The 16,551-nt window shown below is 40.8% G+C and overlaps 1 protein-coding gene across 1 annotated transcript in view; it reads right to left on the reverse strand.

Moving 5' to 3' along the window:
• sh3rf3 (SH3 domain containing ring finger 3) overlaps nt 1–14,812 on the reverse strand; it is a 162,782-nt gene extending 147,970 nt beyond the window's left edge. The window contains exon 1 of the mRNA XM_088352643.1: nt 14,105–14,812. Coding sequence (XP_088208769.1) covers nt 14,105–14,494 — 390 coding nt within the window. The 5' untranslated portion in view covers nt 14,495–14,812. The remainder of the gene's footprint in view (nt 1–14,104) is intronic.
• Between the last annotated feature and the right edge of the window lie 1,739 nt (nt 14,813–16,551).

Here is a 16,551-nt window from a genome sequence, read left to right on the forward strand (position 1 = left end):
TCCCCATTTCCCGTAAAATAAAAAGCTTGTGTGAGAACGTCACGCGTTTGGGTCCCGATCCTGTTCTGGCTCTTGACAGCTCTTTCACAGCTTTATTGAACTGTAAGATAAATAAAGTAACGAACCGATTACTGAAAAGAATAATTCATTCAAAATTCAGTTGATTTAGATAACAACATTGATTGTGTCCTTAAACTATCATATTATACCACCACTTGTGTTAGCAAACATGTACAGAATATTTTGCCGCCCTTATTTTTGTTGATTGTATCGTAATTATAATGAGAATGCAAAACGTTGATATGAAGTGTGGAAAAACACACACTACCAGGACCTGTCAAAAGAAGAAGACATCATTCTCGAATCTTAATTGCCATTTAAATCAAACGCTTGAGCTCAAATAAATGCCTGCCGCGGCTAACCGAAGACGTTTAACAAGCATTACGTGCCAGTTCATTGATTCCATTAAAAGCATTATGTCAATCCGCGCTTGACTCTAAACTCATTACAGTCAAAACATGTTTGCCGGTTAACTCTTTGCAGCTTAGTGGCAAATCTCTGCAGACATTAAAGTGACAGTGTGTGATCATTCACCAGTAGAGGTTGTTGGAACTTATGCTGTATTCCAGAAAAGTAGGAAGTAGGTTTTCCAACCTCCGACCAGTACCCTGACTTCCAACCCTGAGTGTCGTTCAAATGATATTTTTCACCTCTCTTGGAACACTTTGAGGTCGTATCTGGTACCATCCGAGTAGGATATACCGACTTCCCAATTTTCCCGAATGCAGCATTAGGATGGAGCTAAAGCATGTAAATTGGAGGAGCCTGTAGGATACCACATGGCTAAAAAAGCCTACTTCCATGTTTTTTTTCTAGGATTTGAAACCTGGTTTTAATCCTCAACAGCAACAACAGGAGACAGAACGAGCTGAATTCAACTGGAGAGGCTGTAAAGAAGAAGAAGCTGGAGTTGGTCAGAAATAATGTAAGCGGCTAACTTTAACAGGCGAGTGAAACAAAAAAAAAAGCTAGAGGAGCTAACAATAACAATAGCCGTTATAATAGCGCGTTATAATCTGCACCCAAATGTCTAACATAAGTGGCTAGAGAAGAAAACAGTGGGGGGAAAAGTTGAAGGTGCATGAATCACAGAACTTTCATTTGCATGGTAAGCGAGTGACACTGGAGGACAGGTTGAATTCACAAGTAGCGGAAAGTTATAGCCTGCAGCCAAGTTCATCAATCAGTGACTAGATAAGGAGACAGTGGTAAAAAGTCATAAATGTCTGAATCCTGGGACTATGTGACCATCATTTGGGATAAGTGCATCATCATGCATCTATGTGCAATATCCCATTTAAGGGCAATATCCCGGTTTAGAGTGCAATATCTCAGTTGTGTATAGTTTTTATTTTAGATTTGAACATTTTGTTCTGTTTTTATTTTATTGTTCTAAATAAAGTTTTTATTCATCCATTCATTCATTTATATTTTTCTATGTATTGTTTCCTGTACTGTGTAATTTGCCAACTGGAGTGCCACTCTAATTTTGTTGTAGCAACACAATTATAAAAAAGATGATTCTGATGATAGCGCGCAGTCAAGAGTGGCTAGATAGGGAAACAGAGGGAAAAAAAAGATGTGTGATTTAAAGAACTAAGAAACCTTCCTTGGCATGGAAAACAAATTACACTGAAGGACAGCGCAAGTTCTATTTAAAAGTAGCAGCTAACAATAGCAATAGCAGCTAGCGACAAGTTATAGCCTGCAGCCAGGTTTCTCTATAAGTGGCTAAGTAAGGAGACAGTGAATGAAAATTGAAGATGACTGAAACACATAACTCAATGAGCATCACAAGCAGAGCTCACCTTTGGAAGGTAAGTGTCATTATATTTTGCTAAAAGCATCACCAAGACAAGGTGCCTTTGCAAAATGGTCCTTTAGGCTTCTGTAGTAAAAAGATGGCGGACAAACAAGTTATCATGTTGTGTAATATAGATAGAAATTATGGAACCTATGAGTCTTTAAATTATTTTTATGAGATACTACATGAGTTTTTTTTTACCACTGATAGAAATCCCCTTAAAATATTTTATTTGGTTGTAAGCGGGGGTGTCAAACTCATTTTAACTCGGGGGCCACACGATAGAAAAACATTCCCTCGGGGGCCAGAGAGAGAGATAGACATAGAAAAAGAAAGAGAAAGAAACAGAAAAAAAGAGATAAAGAAATAGAGAAATAATTTGAGAGAGAAAGAGAGAGAGAGCGACAGACTGAAAAAGAGTGATACAAGTACAGCGTTTGTGAGAGGCACCTGGCTTTGGCAACCTCAAGTTTCAACCTGCAGCTCGCTTTTCTCTTGCGCTTCTCTGAGCGTTGTCTCGCGGGCCAGATTCAATCCCCTGGTTTGAAGGGGCATCATGTTATGTTTCACAAGACGTCCATGTATTGTACAAACATGAGTGCTACAAAGCGCAAGTCACAAAACAGACTACATAGACACAAAGTGACAAAACAGAACCTTTTTTTTTCTTCTTTTTTTCGCTAGCGTTTTTGAGGTTTTTAGCAGTAGGATGGGGTCAATAATATCTGCTTCCTTTTAATAAGTTCCATTTTATGTAAAAAATAAAAAACGATTTATTGATCTTTGAGTATTTTCAAAATGCATGTTTATATCATAATTGATGTATTTCATTTACTATTATTCAAAACAATGTTAAATGAACTTACCGTTCTTTCCGCACTATAAGGCGCACCGGGTTAAAGGGCGCACCCCCAAAAAATAGTTTTTGGTCCTATATTTTCCGTACATAAGGCGCACCAGATTATAAGGCGCTACAATGGGAACGTCGACAAAACAGTCAGATAGTTCAGTCAAAATTATTACCCCCTTAACATTCCGAAAGCTTGCAAAGAAGCAAATACGTGTCTCAGACATGTACTGAAACAGTGTCAGTACGATGTCACCAATCACTCAAAAGCATCGTTCCAAATCATTCGGAAGGAAGGTTAAAGTCTTGGGATTCAAGAAATGCCAAACATTTCTTTGTTTCCATTTTATTTTTTGCAGGCAACTGTGTGGACAGCAAAGTAAGAATTTTATTGTGCAGGGAAACGGGGTTCTTTACTGTGCATATGACAATAAACACTTTGAATTAAATTTAGTTTAGAAATAGACTCATCACAGAAACATCAAGATCGTTCTAAAACAAGATACCGGGAAAATAAAGCCGGATAGCTCACCTAAGTTCTCTTGCAGCCATCACGTTCAATAATGATACATAACCATGGTCTTCTTACAACCGTGAGTGTAGTAAATCCAGGATAGTAAAATATTTACAAATCCAGAATAGTAAAAAAATGTTTTCTATACAGTATGCCGTAGTGCAACCCAACCAACGTGTGATTCACATTCATCTTTTTCGGCCAATTGCAGGCTTTGTTTCGCCCCTTTAGCCTAGGCGAGCCTGTAAATGATAAAAATGATCCGCCCCCATTACCTCCGAATAACTTTAGCCAATAGTGACTGATTCAAATGATAATTGACACATTGGTTAGGAAATGAAACGCCGGTATATAAATCCCAGCATACACCGCGGACTATTTCGCCTTCGGGGGAAAATCTAGTCAGCGGCTGCTTGCCTTAGTTGCAAGACTTTGCGACTTAATTTTGATCCATATATAAGGCGCACTGTATTATAAGGCGCATGGTCAGCTTTTGAAAAAAATAAAGGCTTTTAGGTGTGCCTTATAGTGCGGAAAATACGGTAGTATTTTTTGCTCACTAGGAGTCACTGAATACTTTAAGAAAAGACAAATTATACACATGTTTACCGTAGTTTTCTCACCCGATGCCACAAGCAAAATGCGGGGACCTGCACGGTGACATCTCACCCTCATTTCCATAAGAATGGTCCCACCAGTGAGGGGGTTAACCTTTACCCTAATGTCAATGTGTGAACTTGTTGGACTAGGGAGGGGTGAATTGATGAGATTCCACGGAGATACCCATGGGAATCGCAGTCAAGCCCCGAAGCTCGTTTAGACCTCGGCTACAGTTCACACACCCCGACAAATTCCACTTTTATATGATTTTACATATGAAAACCATCCATCCGTTACAAATTGGAGGCCTATATAAGATGATGCTTACGTAAATGAGTCTTAAATGTCTCCAGGTATAAAGAAAATCCATTCAAGTTCATATGGTGGGTTGTTTGGTGGGGGTGGCATCGATTCTATTTGGCCCAAAGGGGGGATTCGTCAAATAGTGACATCTCTATCATGATTCAAGGATTTTTGAAGAGGATTCAAAATCAGGGGTCTCCAAAGTGGATCCCGCGGGTACCTGAGTCAAATCATTTTTGGGGGTGTACTGAGTCTATTTAATGGTATTTTCAATTATTAATTTGGTAATACAGCGGAACCTCGGTTTTCGAACGCCTCTCAGTTCGAACAAATCGGAGTTCGACCAGAAATTGAGAAATTCTTGCTTCGCTGTTCGGTCAAAAATTCGGAGTTCGAACGCCGGTAATGCGTGAGTGCGTACGCTAGAGTGCCATGCTGAGCGGCGTACAGGTGGAGATGGTGTAGATCGCCCCCACCCCTCGTGACCAACTGTTATCGTGTGCGCACTTGCCTCTTTTTGCTTTCGCTTTTTATATCGGTGAACGGAGTGTTTTCGCCCCTAACTCTGCCTCCGAAGAAGGTAGGTGCAAGCAGGACAGGTGAGAAAAGAAAAGTTGTTCGTAAAACTATTGCCTTTAAGAAAGACATAATGGCTAAATATGAAAGAGGTGTGCGAGTTTCCGATCTTGCTATGGAATACAGCATGCGCCTTCTGCTGACCACCACACAGGTAAGAAATTCTTAATTCTTTTCTTTACCTTTTTTTCTTTTTTTTTTACACGTTCGTGTTAGCGTAATCTTTCGTACGGAAGATTACGATAACGCGAACGTACGATTAGCCTGGGTTAGCTTTATGATTACGTCGAACATTCAGGTAAACATTCAAGGTGTTGGAACTGAGCCCAAAATTTAGGGTGTTGGAACGGAGCCCCCTTTTCAATGAAGCGCTAGCCACTTGTGGTGCTAAATGACTTGCAAACAACCAGATTTTTTAATTTTTACACGTTCATGTTAGCGTAATCTTTCGTACGGAAGATTACGATAAAGCGGACGTACGATTAGCCTGGGTTAGCTTCATGTTTACGTTAAACATTCATGGTAAACATTCAGGGTGTTGGAACGAATTAAAACGATTTACATTATTTTTAATGGGAAAAATGATTTCGGTGATTGGACAAATCGGTTCTCGAACAGGGTTCTGAAACAGATTATGGTCGAGAACCAAGGTTCCACTGTAACAGAGTAATTACATGACATCGGTATTCTAGAAATTCAAATAAATACATTCCAGCTCATGGGCTTCATGGACAAAAACAAATCTATTCCAGTATTCATATAGATATTAAAATGAGAAATTAAGCATGTATTAAACAAATGTATTTATTAATCATTTTGTTGATAGATTTGAAAGGTAAAACAAACTAAATTCCAATTGATGGTTTTTATAAAGGGAATGAGTAAAATTATAATTTTTTGCTAGGTATCAAGCGAATACTTTTGCCTTCTTGCTAGCTCACTAGCTTTTTTCTAGCTTTCTCTCGGCTTCTTAGTTGGCTTTTGACTCTTTTAGCTAGCTATCTAGCTCCCTTTTAGGTTTTGTACCTGTGTTCTTTTCTAGCTAACTATCTAGCTACTTAGCAAACCATCTAGCTAAGTTGCCGTTTTAGAAATTCAAATCAAAATCAATAATAATCTGATAAAATGTTTCAGATTTTTTAAAATAATTTGTTTTATTTTAAAAAAATATACTGTTGAGAAAGTAAAATTCTGAGCATCTGATGAATATCTAATCCAAGTATTATCTCAAATTCTGAACAATTCTGAACAACAACTAATTGTTTTGCAAGCCTTTCGAAATTAAAAATTCAAACTTTGGAGTTCTTGTGTAAGACAAGTTACGTCTCTGAGATAATTTTCTGCTATTGGTCAAACTTGTAAGAAATGCTGGTCTGCTATTTTTTTGGTTTCATTTTTAATCCACATTGCTGTCTCCTCCCCCTCTGCAACCATCTGCTCCTCCACTGTACCAGCTCAAGTCACATCACAACCAGGGTCTGGTAGGGTTACTTTAACTTGATTATTTTCAATTACTTTAGGATTACTCCAATACCAAATATGCCAATAAAAGACAAAATAAACTAAATATGAATAAAATTACTAAATTTTGTGCAGGCTTAGGGAGTAACGGCAAGGAACGGCAAAAATGATGTTGGCAAGCTGTTTGGATTTATTTTCATTTTGTTTCTGTCGCATGTTGTGTTAGTTTTGCCGGAGATCAAAGAGATCAAAGCCAGGAGAGAAAGCTAACCACGTGTTGTGAGTCATAATTTTATTCATATTTAGTTTCTTTCGTCTTTTATTGGCATATTTGGTATTGGAGTAATCCAAAAGTAATTGAACGTAATCGAGTTAAAGTAACCCTACCCAACCCTGATCACAACAAAGATAAATACAATATCATATATCTTAAATGTGCATTTATTTATTATGTTTTTCGAATCATAAACAAATGTACTACATGCAAGTATTACTTACTATATATTATTTTATTATTCTATATTTTATGTTCCTATCCACCGCTATCCAGCTATTCAAGTTTGCGATCTGCACCTTGGAACGGATTACTGTCCTATTGTGGGGGTCTACTGTTGTTGGCAATTAACTAAATTGATTAGTTGGCGGGCAGCACGGCGGCGCAGTGGTTAGCGTGTGTGCGGCACAGTTCTAAGGTCTTGGGAACCTCCTGTGTGGGTTCAAATCCAGCTACCAGCCGACCTGTGCGGAGTTTGTATGTTCTCCCCGTGCTTGCGTGGGTTTCCTCCGGGCACTCCGGTTTCCTCCCACATTCCAAAGACATGCATTTCAGGTGGATTGGCCGGTCCAAATTGTCCCTAGGTGTGAATGAGCGAGCGAGTTGTCTGTCCCTGTGTGCCCTGCGATTGGCTGGCAACCAGTTCAGGGTGTCCCCTGCCCACTGCCCGATGATTGCTGGGATGGACTCCAGCACCCCCGCGACCCTACTGAGTATAAGCGGTGTAGCTAATGAGATGAGATGAGATGATTAGTTGGCGATAAATCGATTAGTTGTAGCAGCTCTCAACTCAATCGTTTAGTCAGTGCCAATTGAAACTGACATTGAGAAGAATTCAAGCAGGACTTAAGGTAAGAAAGCAAAAATAAATCAGCTTACACACTTGGGAAAATATGATTTGATGCTCGGGCAAAAGTCAGTTTGTAAGGCGCCGGCCTTTCTTTCAGCGCTGCGCTAGCGCGTTTTGAGCAAGCAGGGAATTCATCAATCTTGACAAAGTCCAATTGGTCAAAGCCCAAACAGCATTAAAAACGCTGTTCTGGCTGCCGACTCAGCGCTTCCCTCCTTCGCTGCCGCTTCCATAGCAACGCGTTATTTACACTCTTCACTGATCGCCCGAGTGTTCTTTTTGACCCGTTTGACATCTGCCATAATAGCGTTGGCGAGCACCGTGTTGGATTTTGGGTCCATTCGCGGGGTCTCCCGCAGAGGAGATTCATTCTCACTTTTATCATGGAGTATTTTTCGTTGGGGAGCCTGGAAGTGGCTAGTAATGGTTTGTGTGTGCTTCTGGGCACGCTTGTGTGTTCATTGACACGTACACGCAGAAGTCGAGTGGTCCCTCGATGGGGTCTAAAGCAAACACAAGTCGGTCTCAAATCGGTGTCACGTGTGTACGGTTCAGGGTGCGCAGAACCCATTGATTTATTGGTGGCCATCCATTACATTTGGCGACGAGCCTCTAGTGAAAAGAAATGGTGTGCTTTAGGTGACCTTCTTATCCCCAAGCCACTTTGTTTAGTCAGTTGAAATCCCGAGGAGTTCTCAAGACAGCCTAGAGCAGGGGTGTCAAACTCATTTGAACTCGGGGGCCACACGATAGAACAGACATTGTGTCAGGGGCCGGACTAGTAGATTAAAGAGAAAGAAAAAGAGAGATCAAGAAATAAGAGAAAGAGGGACGGAAAAGGAGAGAGGGTGGGACAAAGAAAGAGAGAGAGAGAGCATGAGAAACAAAAGAGGTAAAAAGAGAAGTCCTGAGAGAGTGGGAAAGAAAGGGAGCGGAAGAAAGAAATCCAAAGATAAATGGAAAAACAAAAGGAGAGAAAAGAAAAAAGAAAGCGCAAAGGGTAGAAAGAGAGAAAGAGAAAAGGAAAAAAGGAAGTTGAAGCAAAAGAAGTTAAAAAGACACAGAGAGTGAAAGAGAGAGAGACAGAGAGAGTGAAAAAGAGAGAGAGACAGAGAGAGAGAGAGACAGAGAGAGAGAGGCAGTGAGAGAGAGACAGAGAGAGAGAGAGACACACAGAGAGAGAGAGAGAGACACAGAGAGAGACAGAGAGAGAGAGACAGAGAGAGAGAGAAAAGAAATACAAGTACAGTGTCTTTCTTTGAGGCACCTTTCTTTGGCAACATGAAGTTGACATATTTCAACCTGCAGCTTGTTTTTCTCTTGCGCTTCTTTGAGTGTTGTCTCACGGGCCGGATTCAATCCCTTAGCGGGCCTGATTTGGCCCGCGGGCCGCCTGTTTGTCACATGTGGCCTAGAGAGTGTGTCTTTGGTCAACCAAGAGACCCGGAAAACAGTGGACCCCTGGATTACAGCGTCCCTATTTCACGTTACGATGTTAAATAAAATGTTTTTGGGCTTCTTGTTACATGGTTTTCCTCACTATACTACATTCGACAACAATTTTGTGTTGTCCACCTCTGACTGTGCGAGTTACGTGCCTCATACGTCTACAAAGTGCCTGTCTGCTATTGGTCGACGTCATATAACATGCTGGTCTACTATTGGTTTGCGTCGCGGCATCATGAACATGCCGCTATGCTAGTGGCGAAAGTCCCTCTTACAAAACTGCACTTTTCCAGCCCCCAGCAATATACGTTCTTGGGACGGCTTTTTTTATCTGTTCTGTCCACATGAAAGTGAAATGCAAGAGTGCGGCCGCGATACACTATTCCCGATGGCATATTATTGCGAGTGGGGGCCGGCAGAGAGCATTTTTTGTCGGGCCTGCCGGCACTTTTTGGGCGTTTTATCCACCAAAAGTGGACTGCATCTGTGCTGCCATGATCCATTATTCCTGATCCCATAGTGCTCCAAGCGGGGACAAATAGAGCACACTTTTGTTGGGCCTGGAAGCTCTTTTTTGCAATTACTATATTTCCACTTTTAATGAAATGCATGCATTTGGCCGCGATCCATTTTCCTCAATCCCACTGTGAGCAGAGACCGGCAAAGGCACTTGTCGGGAGGCATGCAGCTTTGGCCCACCTACAATTAATTACACAGTTGTGGCCGCAATCCATTATACTCGGTTGAGTGTTGCATGGCGCAGGGGCCAGCACAGTGCATTTTTGTCGAGCCTGCTGTGTTTTCCACTGTTCTGTCCACCAAAAAGTAATCTCACTTATATGGCCTTGATCCATTATCCATGTTTGCATGATGCTGCAAGCGCGGGCCAGCAGAGCACACTTTTGCCTGGCCTGGCGGTTCTTTTTTGGGAATTACTGTATTTCTGTCCAAAATGAACTGCACATGTTCAGCTGCGATTCATTATCCTCAATCCAATATTGCTCCGAGCGGGTACTGGCAGGTAGCACTTTTGACGTAAGGCGTGCTGTTCTGGCCTGCCTAAAATAAAATGCACAGTAAATTGCACAGTTGTGGCCAGGATCAGTTATCCCCTGTCAACTATTGCGGAGAGCAAGGGCTGGCAGAGCGCTGTTCTTTTGGTTTAGGCCACTCAAGTGTGCCTGAAATTAGGTGAACACTTTTGGCCGCGATCAATTATCTCCAGAAGACTATCACAGAGAGGGGGGCCTTGAGAGCAAATTCGGTTCATGCATGGCGGCTCTTTACCCCATTCATTCCACTTAAAACAAACAGCACCCATGCAGACGCGATCCATTATTCTCAGTCAACCATTTCTGAGAGTAAGGGCCGATGGAGGACATTTGTGTATTCTTAATTTTTTAACAGGTTTTCTACCTAAAATAAACAGCATCTGTACCGCCACAAGCCATTATCCCCAATTGACTATTGCTGCAAGCAGAGCACACGTTCAAATAAAAATAGGCCACTTTGTGGATTTTACAATCTCGAGGGCCGTTTTGGTCCCCATTAACCGCGATGAACGAGGGATTACAGTACCAGCAATGCATTCGGGGTGGTTTGTTTGTCTCTAGGCGCGTAAACGATTCTCTCCAGAAATTCAATATTGTGTTTCCAATCGGATTATTGCCCGCATGTAAACGTAAACGCAAAGAAGGTTGAAACTCAGATGCGGGGTATTAATGTCGTTTGTTTTAGGATAAATGAAAATAGGTAATGCATAGCAGGCATGAGAATTGTTTTCAACACGCAGTAAATATTAAACATCGTTGGCTCAAAAGAGGTCAAGATCACCGTCGACACCAAGCATATTGTTATAAAGTCGGATCAACAAATATTTATTGAGTTAATCACAAGCCAAGCAGCGGGAGTCTCGTTTATGAACTCCGGCTCGGAAAAGATGCGTTGATAAGCACATGCTGGAAATTAAACACTGAGAGCATCATCTTTGTGGAGCGCTGAAGACCCGAAACGACCATCGCGGGAACGTCACCTTGGCGTGCCTAGCCCGAAACAAGACAGTGATTTTCTGCTCTCTCGAGTTCACTTTCTAGTCTGGTCTTATTCCAGGAAAATGGTCGTGGAGCAAGCTAAGGATCAACATGGACTTTATGGGCCACACTGCTGGATCAACTTGCTTCATACTGCATCATAAGCATGGAGTTCCTTGACTCGTATGCAGAAGTCCACTCTTGTTGGAAACACCTGCTTGTCGATCACAGACTTATTTTTTAATGTGAACTAAAATTACACTACAATATAAATTACTTTCAATTCCACTGGCAGATAATTTTGCTCATATTAAGAATTTTTATGTTAATATGATTAAGTCTCAAAAGAAATTGTAATGTAAATCAAAATTATGTATAAATTTGCAGAATGTCTTCAATTATTTTGCTCTAATTAGGTATTTTTTCATGATAACAACAGAATATCAATACAATAAATGCAAATATGAATATTAAACTATTTTAATCATCTAAACTTGAATTTTTGTTTTTAATTCAGTTGTTTGATTTCTTATGAAGATAATTATCAGCTAGTGGAACAAGAACATTTTACTTTGAAAAATGATCATTTCTTCAAGGTAGGTTTTGGTTTTTATAATCACGGTTTAAAACAAACTGATTTTTGTCAGTGCAATTATTTGACTACATGTCAAAAAAAGGACTTGATGTCATGATTACCGATGTGAATCACCTGTGCCCGCTCCTTTGGCGCCAACTACCTCGGACTCTGATTGGCTCCCTGTCCCTATTCAAACACACTCCTATTTGTCCCCTTTGGTCAGTCCGTCTGCCAACCTCAGTGTATACTAGGCAAGCCTTTTTCAACCCCGACTCCCACCTGTCCCGTTTTTGCTCCCGTCTGTCTCTGGCTACGACCCGTTTTGATTCTGACCACGTTCGCTCTCCTGTCCTGACTTACAACCCATTTTTGATCCTGGCCACGTCTGCTCACCCGTCCCGGCTTACGACCCGTTTCTGACCCGACCACGTTTTTGCTCTACTGTTCCGGCTATCGACCTGTTTTCCGTCCTTGACACCACCATCGCTCGTTACGGAAGATCCACTTCCGTGAACGGATCACAAACCGAGTACGAGAACTACTTGCTTCCCGCGCCTGGCGAACGCCGGATCGTGGGCGCAGCCCTTCCTCTTTTCTTTAATAAAATAAATGCAACGCTATTGGGTCCTGTTTCCGTTCTGGTCCTGACACTTGGGAACTAAAATATAATAAAAATGAATACAAAATAAATTACAGTATATTTGTAATTAAAAAATTAAAAGTAATGAATAAACGAGCAGTTTGAAGTTAAATCAATATACAGCATGAACAAAGTAATGTGTGCAAAATATAAAGTATGCATATGAATAAAATAAAGCATGTTTTATACTCATTTTAATATTAAACATATGTATTGAAGAAAAGATAACAAAATATAAATTGTGCATATATGACTTTAACGAAGCATGTTAATTTGTTTTTCTAAGTTCACTTATTTTTGTTTAGTTTTTTCTTATAGTGACTTTTTTCAGCCACATTTATGAAGATTTTTTTTTTTAATTTGTAAATGCATGTTTTGTTGCAGAATGTAAACACCTTGCACAAGTTTAATAAAGGTCATTCCGATTCTGACAAACCGGAAAACGACAACTCCAATACAGTAAATAATGATGATAATGTATAGATTCACTGGAACTCATGCGGTCCACCTAAGCCTCAAGACCATAAATGCTAGAAAATAGTCTATAAACAACACCCATTATTCAGCTGATGAGTCATCTGCATTGCAATTGTACCTGGTCCCCTCTCCATGTAACCCAGTGTTTCTGTTTTTTTTTTCCATCAAACAAACCTGCCACCCCTCAAAAGGAATCATCTGCCCCCACCCAAAAAACAATCTTTTTTAACTAATCACCGAATAATGTTGGAGACAAAACAACAATTTCTCGATTTTGATGGTAACACTTCACCTCTGTCAATGCCAAATCTACCCTTCCGCTGGAGAAAAACTTAAGTGTCTTATGACCGTGATAAGGTAGTAATGTCTTTAAGTGACAGCCTAATATATTCGGCTTCATGCTGTCCGCTGCCGACATATTTTACAGCAAGCGCACCGGTCTTTGCACATCTCCCTCTGTGGTCGCAGTGAAGTGCTACAAGAGGAGACTTTTGTTTGTGTCTTTACCCTGTCTTTCTTTGCCTGTCTCCGCATCAGTGATAAAAAAATCATGGGGTCACTTTAGGGTGTGCTACACTTTGTTTCTAAATTTAATACTCAATGCTTGTACCTGTCAACCTGTATGTTTTTGCCGTACAAAGTACGTTTATTATGCATTTTAAGACATGTACGACGTACAAGGAAATCTGTATGGAAAAACGCAAATTTGTCAATTATGGGCACCATCCGGTATACACCGACTATCACGAAACAGCAAATCAATCAAGTCAAACGAGGTCACCGCTATCTCGGTATCGTTTTTTTTTCTTTGCAAATGAAGCGAGCTGTTTGATGCTAGCGCGCGCATGCGTCTGCAGCCTCGGATTTCATGTGGTAGTTATGTAGTGAAAGGAAGTCCATCTCTTTTTAGAGGACCGGCTTTTTCGGCTCAACTCATTAAAGAGAGCCGGCTCTCAAACGGCTCACTTGCTCTGATGCATTATGTTACGAATTATTATGTTGTATAAAGAAGTTAAGAAGAAGTATAAAAGGAGAAAATGAAAAAAGAAAGGTTTGTGGTTACCCCTTTAATCAGTATATTATGAATGAATAATTTGAATAAGAAAATGTATTATTCTACTTAAATATATTTGCATGTTATAATATAACGAAACACATGTACAATATAACATGTTAAACTACATAAATAAACACTTTTGAAAAAAAAAATGGTGTAGGATTGTTTTGTATTTTGTAAGGGAAAATATGACAATTTGTAACGGTATGGAGCCGTGGATGTTGACAAGTATGTAAAGGTAAATATTAAACTGTCATTAATAACTCACTGTCCCTTAGTATAATGGAGGTGCAATTTCACTTTATTCCAGTAAAGTTGGGAAAAAAAACAAAAGTACCCGTTAGTCAAACGCACCCGTGCCCACCTTGACGGAACCTGGCACCCTCCAGAGGGACTCGCCCCACTATTTGAGAACCACTGATGTAACCTGACATACTGCATGGATCCTGTTACCAGGTAAGTTTGTGACTCATCCCGATCATCTGATAAAGAATTTGCACACTCAGGGGGGAAAAAAACAAACGATCGAAGAAAAATGTCTGCAGCAGAAGGAAAACAAAGTGCAAAGAAAAAGAAAGTGCGCACTACCTTAACTGGAGAGCTCCGGGTAGCGACGGGAAGCTCTCTGACGGCGCTGCCCGGAGGGGACGCCGACGTCCCGGCTGCGCAACCTCCGGCCGCAGGCTGCCTCCCGCCGCCTCCTCCTCCTCTCTGAGGCCGCTGTTTGATGCCGTCCAGCAGGCGAACGAGCAGGATGTTCGCCGGGAGTTCGTCCACTCCGCAGTCCACCAGGATGCGGCACTCCGGGCACCGCAGCTCGTTCCGGGAGCTGACGATGTTCTCCAGGCATCGGCGGCAGAAGGTGTGCTGACACGGCAGCACCCTGGCGGTGGTGTCCAGGCGCTCCAGGCACACCGAGCACTCCAGGAGATCCAGCAGCGACGACGGCTCGTCCATGTCGGCGGAGAGGGCGATCATCTGGGCTTCAGGCTCCGTGGAGACGCAGCGGCGGCTGCTGCGGCTGCGGCGGCGGCTGCTGCTGCTGCTGCTCGCGACGGACGAGCGGAGAGCCAGCGCGGAACATTCCGGGAGGCGGGCGGACGCGAAGCAGTCGAGGGACGCCCCCCGCGCGTCGTCGTGCACTTTCCTCTCCCGGGTCGCCTCCAGGGTGTCCGGGTGGTCGGTTCGCGGAGCGATCGGTAGTGAGGTCAGGCTCCCGTCCACATCCTCGTCCGCGGCGCTTAATGCGAGAGCGGCGCGTGCGCAGAGGAGACTGGTCCGGAACGCTCCATGCTGGACAAGCTGTCAATCAACACGAGCGTGACGAATAAATGAATGAGTGAATTCACCACAACATCAAATTTCACACATTGTTAAATACGTAGACAAAAATTGCAGTTTTGTTAAAGGGACAGTGTGTTTTACTTAATGCCTCCTTCTGGTTAAGAAAAAGTCACCCATTTGAAAGAAACCAATGTTGAGTTTGATACAAAACCAAAATGTATGAACTATCATATAAATATACATTTTATATGTAAAATACTCATAGGTGGACAAATTAATATTTATTTGAGGTAATAATTTGATAAGATTTAATAAGAGTCTCACCAAGGGGGCGCTGACATATTTGTCAGATATCTTGCTACTAAGGGTAGCCCTGAAATTAAGATAACTGTCTTTTTTTACTTCTTGTTCTTTTTTTTTGCCTTAGCGTCTTGCTTGTTTTCCCCTTTATCCTTTGTTCCATTTTGTCTTTATCCCCTCTTTTGTTTTTTTATTTCTCTTTGTTCTTTTTTTCTATTACTTCCTCTTTTGTTATCGTTTTCCACTTTTTTCTTGTTCTCTCATTATTCTTCTTCCCTTTTCTCATTGTTGCCCATTTTTTCTTTCCACTTGATAATTGATTTTCCTTTTTCCTTCCTGTTTTTATTTTTCTGCCTTTTTCCTTTCTCTTTTTTTAATCTTGTTTTCATTTCTTTGTTCCTTTTTCCGTTTTACCCTTGTTTTTATCTATTTTTTCCTATTATTTACTTGTCTTTTTCCCACCCTCCTTATTTTCTTCTTTTCTACTTTCCTTTTCCCCCCTTATTCCCTTTTTTTCTCATTCGCCATAAAAAGCCAAGAAAAAAATAAGAAAAATGGAGCCGTTTGGTTATTTGGAGTCCACGTTTGTACTCTTCCTTGTGCTTTATAGCACTTGTTTTCAGTTGCACAAAACAACACAGCTACATCTAATGGTCAAATAATTCACGCTGTCCCTTTAAATCGGATCATTTTCACCAGCCCTAGCTCTGGATTTAATTAGCTCATAGAGAATTTTTTCTCTCTTTTTTGTGACGTCTATCAGTGACATTTATAGTAGTTTACTATAATAAGTAGCGCAATCATATTTATTTAAGATTTATCTTTTTTTAACCCAAAGTTGCGTCATTTGTATCCTTATTTACCTGCACAGCAACAGCTGCGAACATTGATTTTTACTGACATCTAGCGGCGAAAAAGTAACAGTTTTGTTTACCTTTACTGTTCGTTGCCATGTCAGATTACAAAAGAAATGCTAAATTGAAACAAAAATATAACAGTATTAGACTTATGGTAGAAAATGGAACTCATTTTAATTATTATTGCTCTTATTTAGTATATTTTGAAGTTATTCTTCGAGCAAAATAAACGTATTCCTGAGTCGAGCAGTATTTAATATGGCAAAAAAATACTTCTGATTCGTAAAAATTGTTTTACTAAAATCAGAAAAATTTAAAAAAAGTAAACAATATTGCTCAATATCTGCCATGACAGTCAGTGTTTAATTGTTTATGATAAATGTAGTAAAAACAAATTCCAATACTTAAAAGGAAAGTGTGTTATATTTAATGCCTTCTTTGAACACTAGGCACAAATACATCATTTTTCATACTTCTGTTATTAAAAAGAAAGAAAAAAAAACGTAGGTTGATAATTGAGTATTGCTTTTACATAGTGGAATCCATTGTAGTCCATCATGCTTGTCTGGCGTCTTTCTGCCCGCTGTGGAATTG

The sequence above is a fragment of the Urocampus carinirostris genome, chromosome 14 (assembly GCF_059441175.1).
Source record: "Urocampus carinirostris isolate Australia breed hairy pipefish chromosome 14, RoL_Ucar_1.0, whole genome shotgun sequence".
Taxonomy (NCBI): Eukaryota; Metazoa; Chordata; class Actinopteri; order Syngnathiformes; family Syngnathidae; genus Urocampus; species Urocampus carinirostris.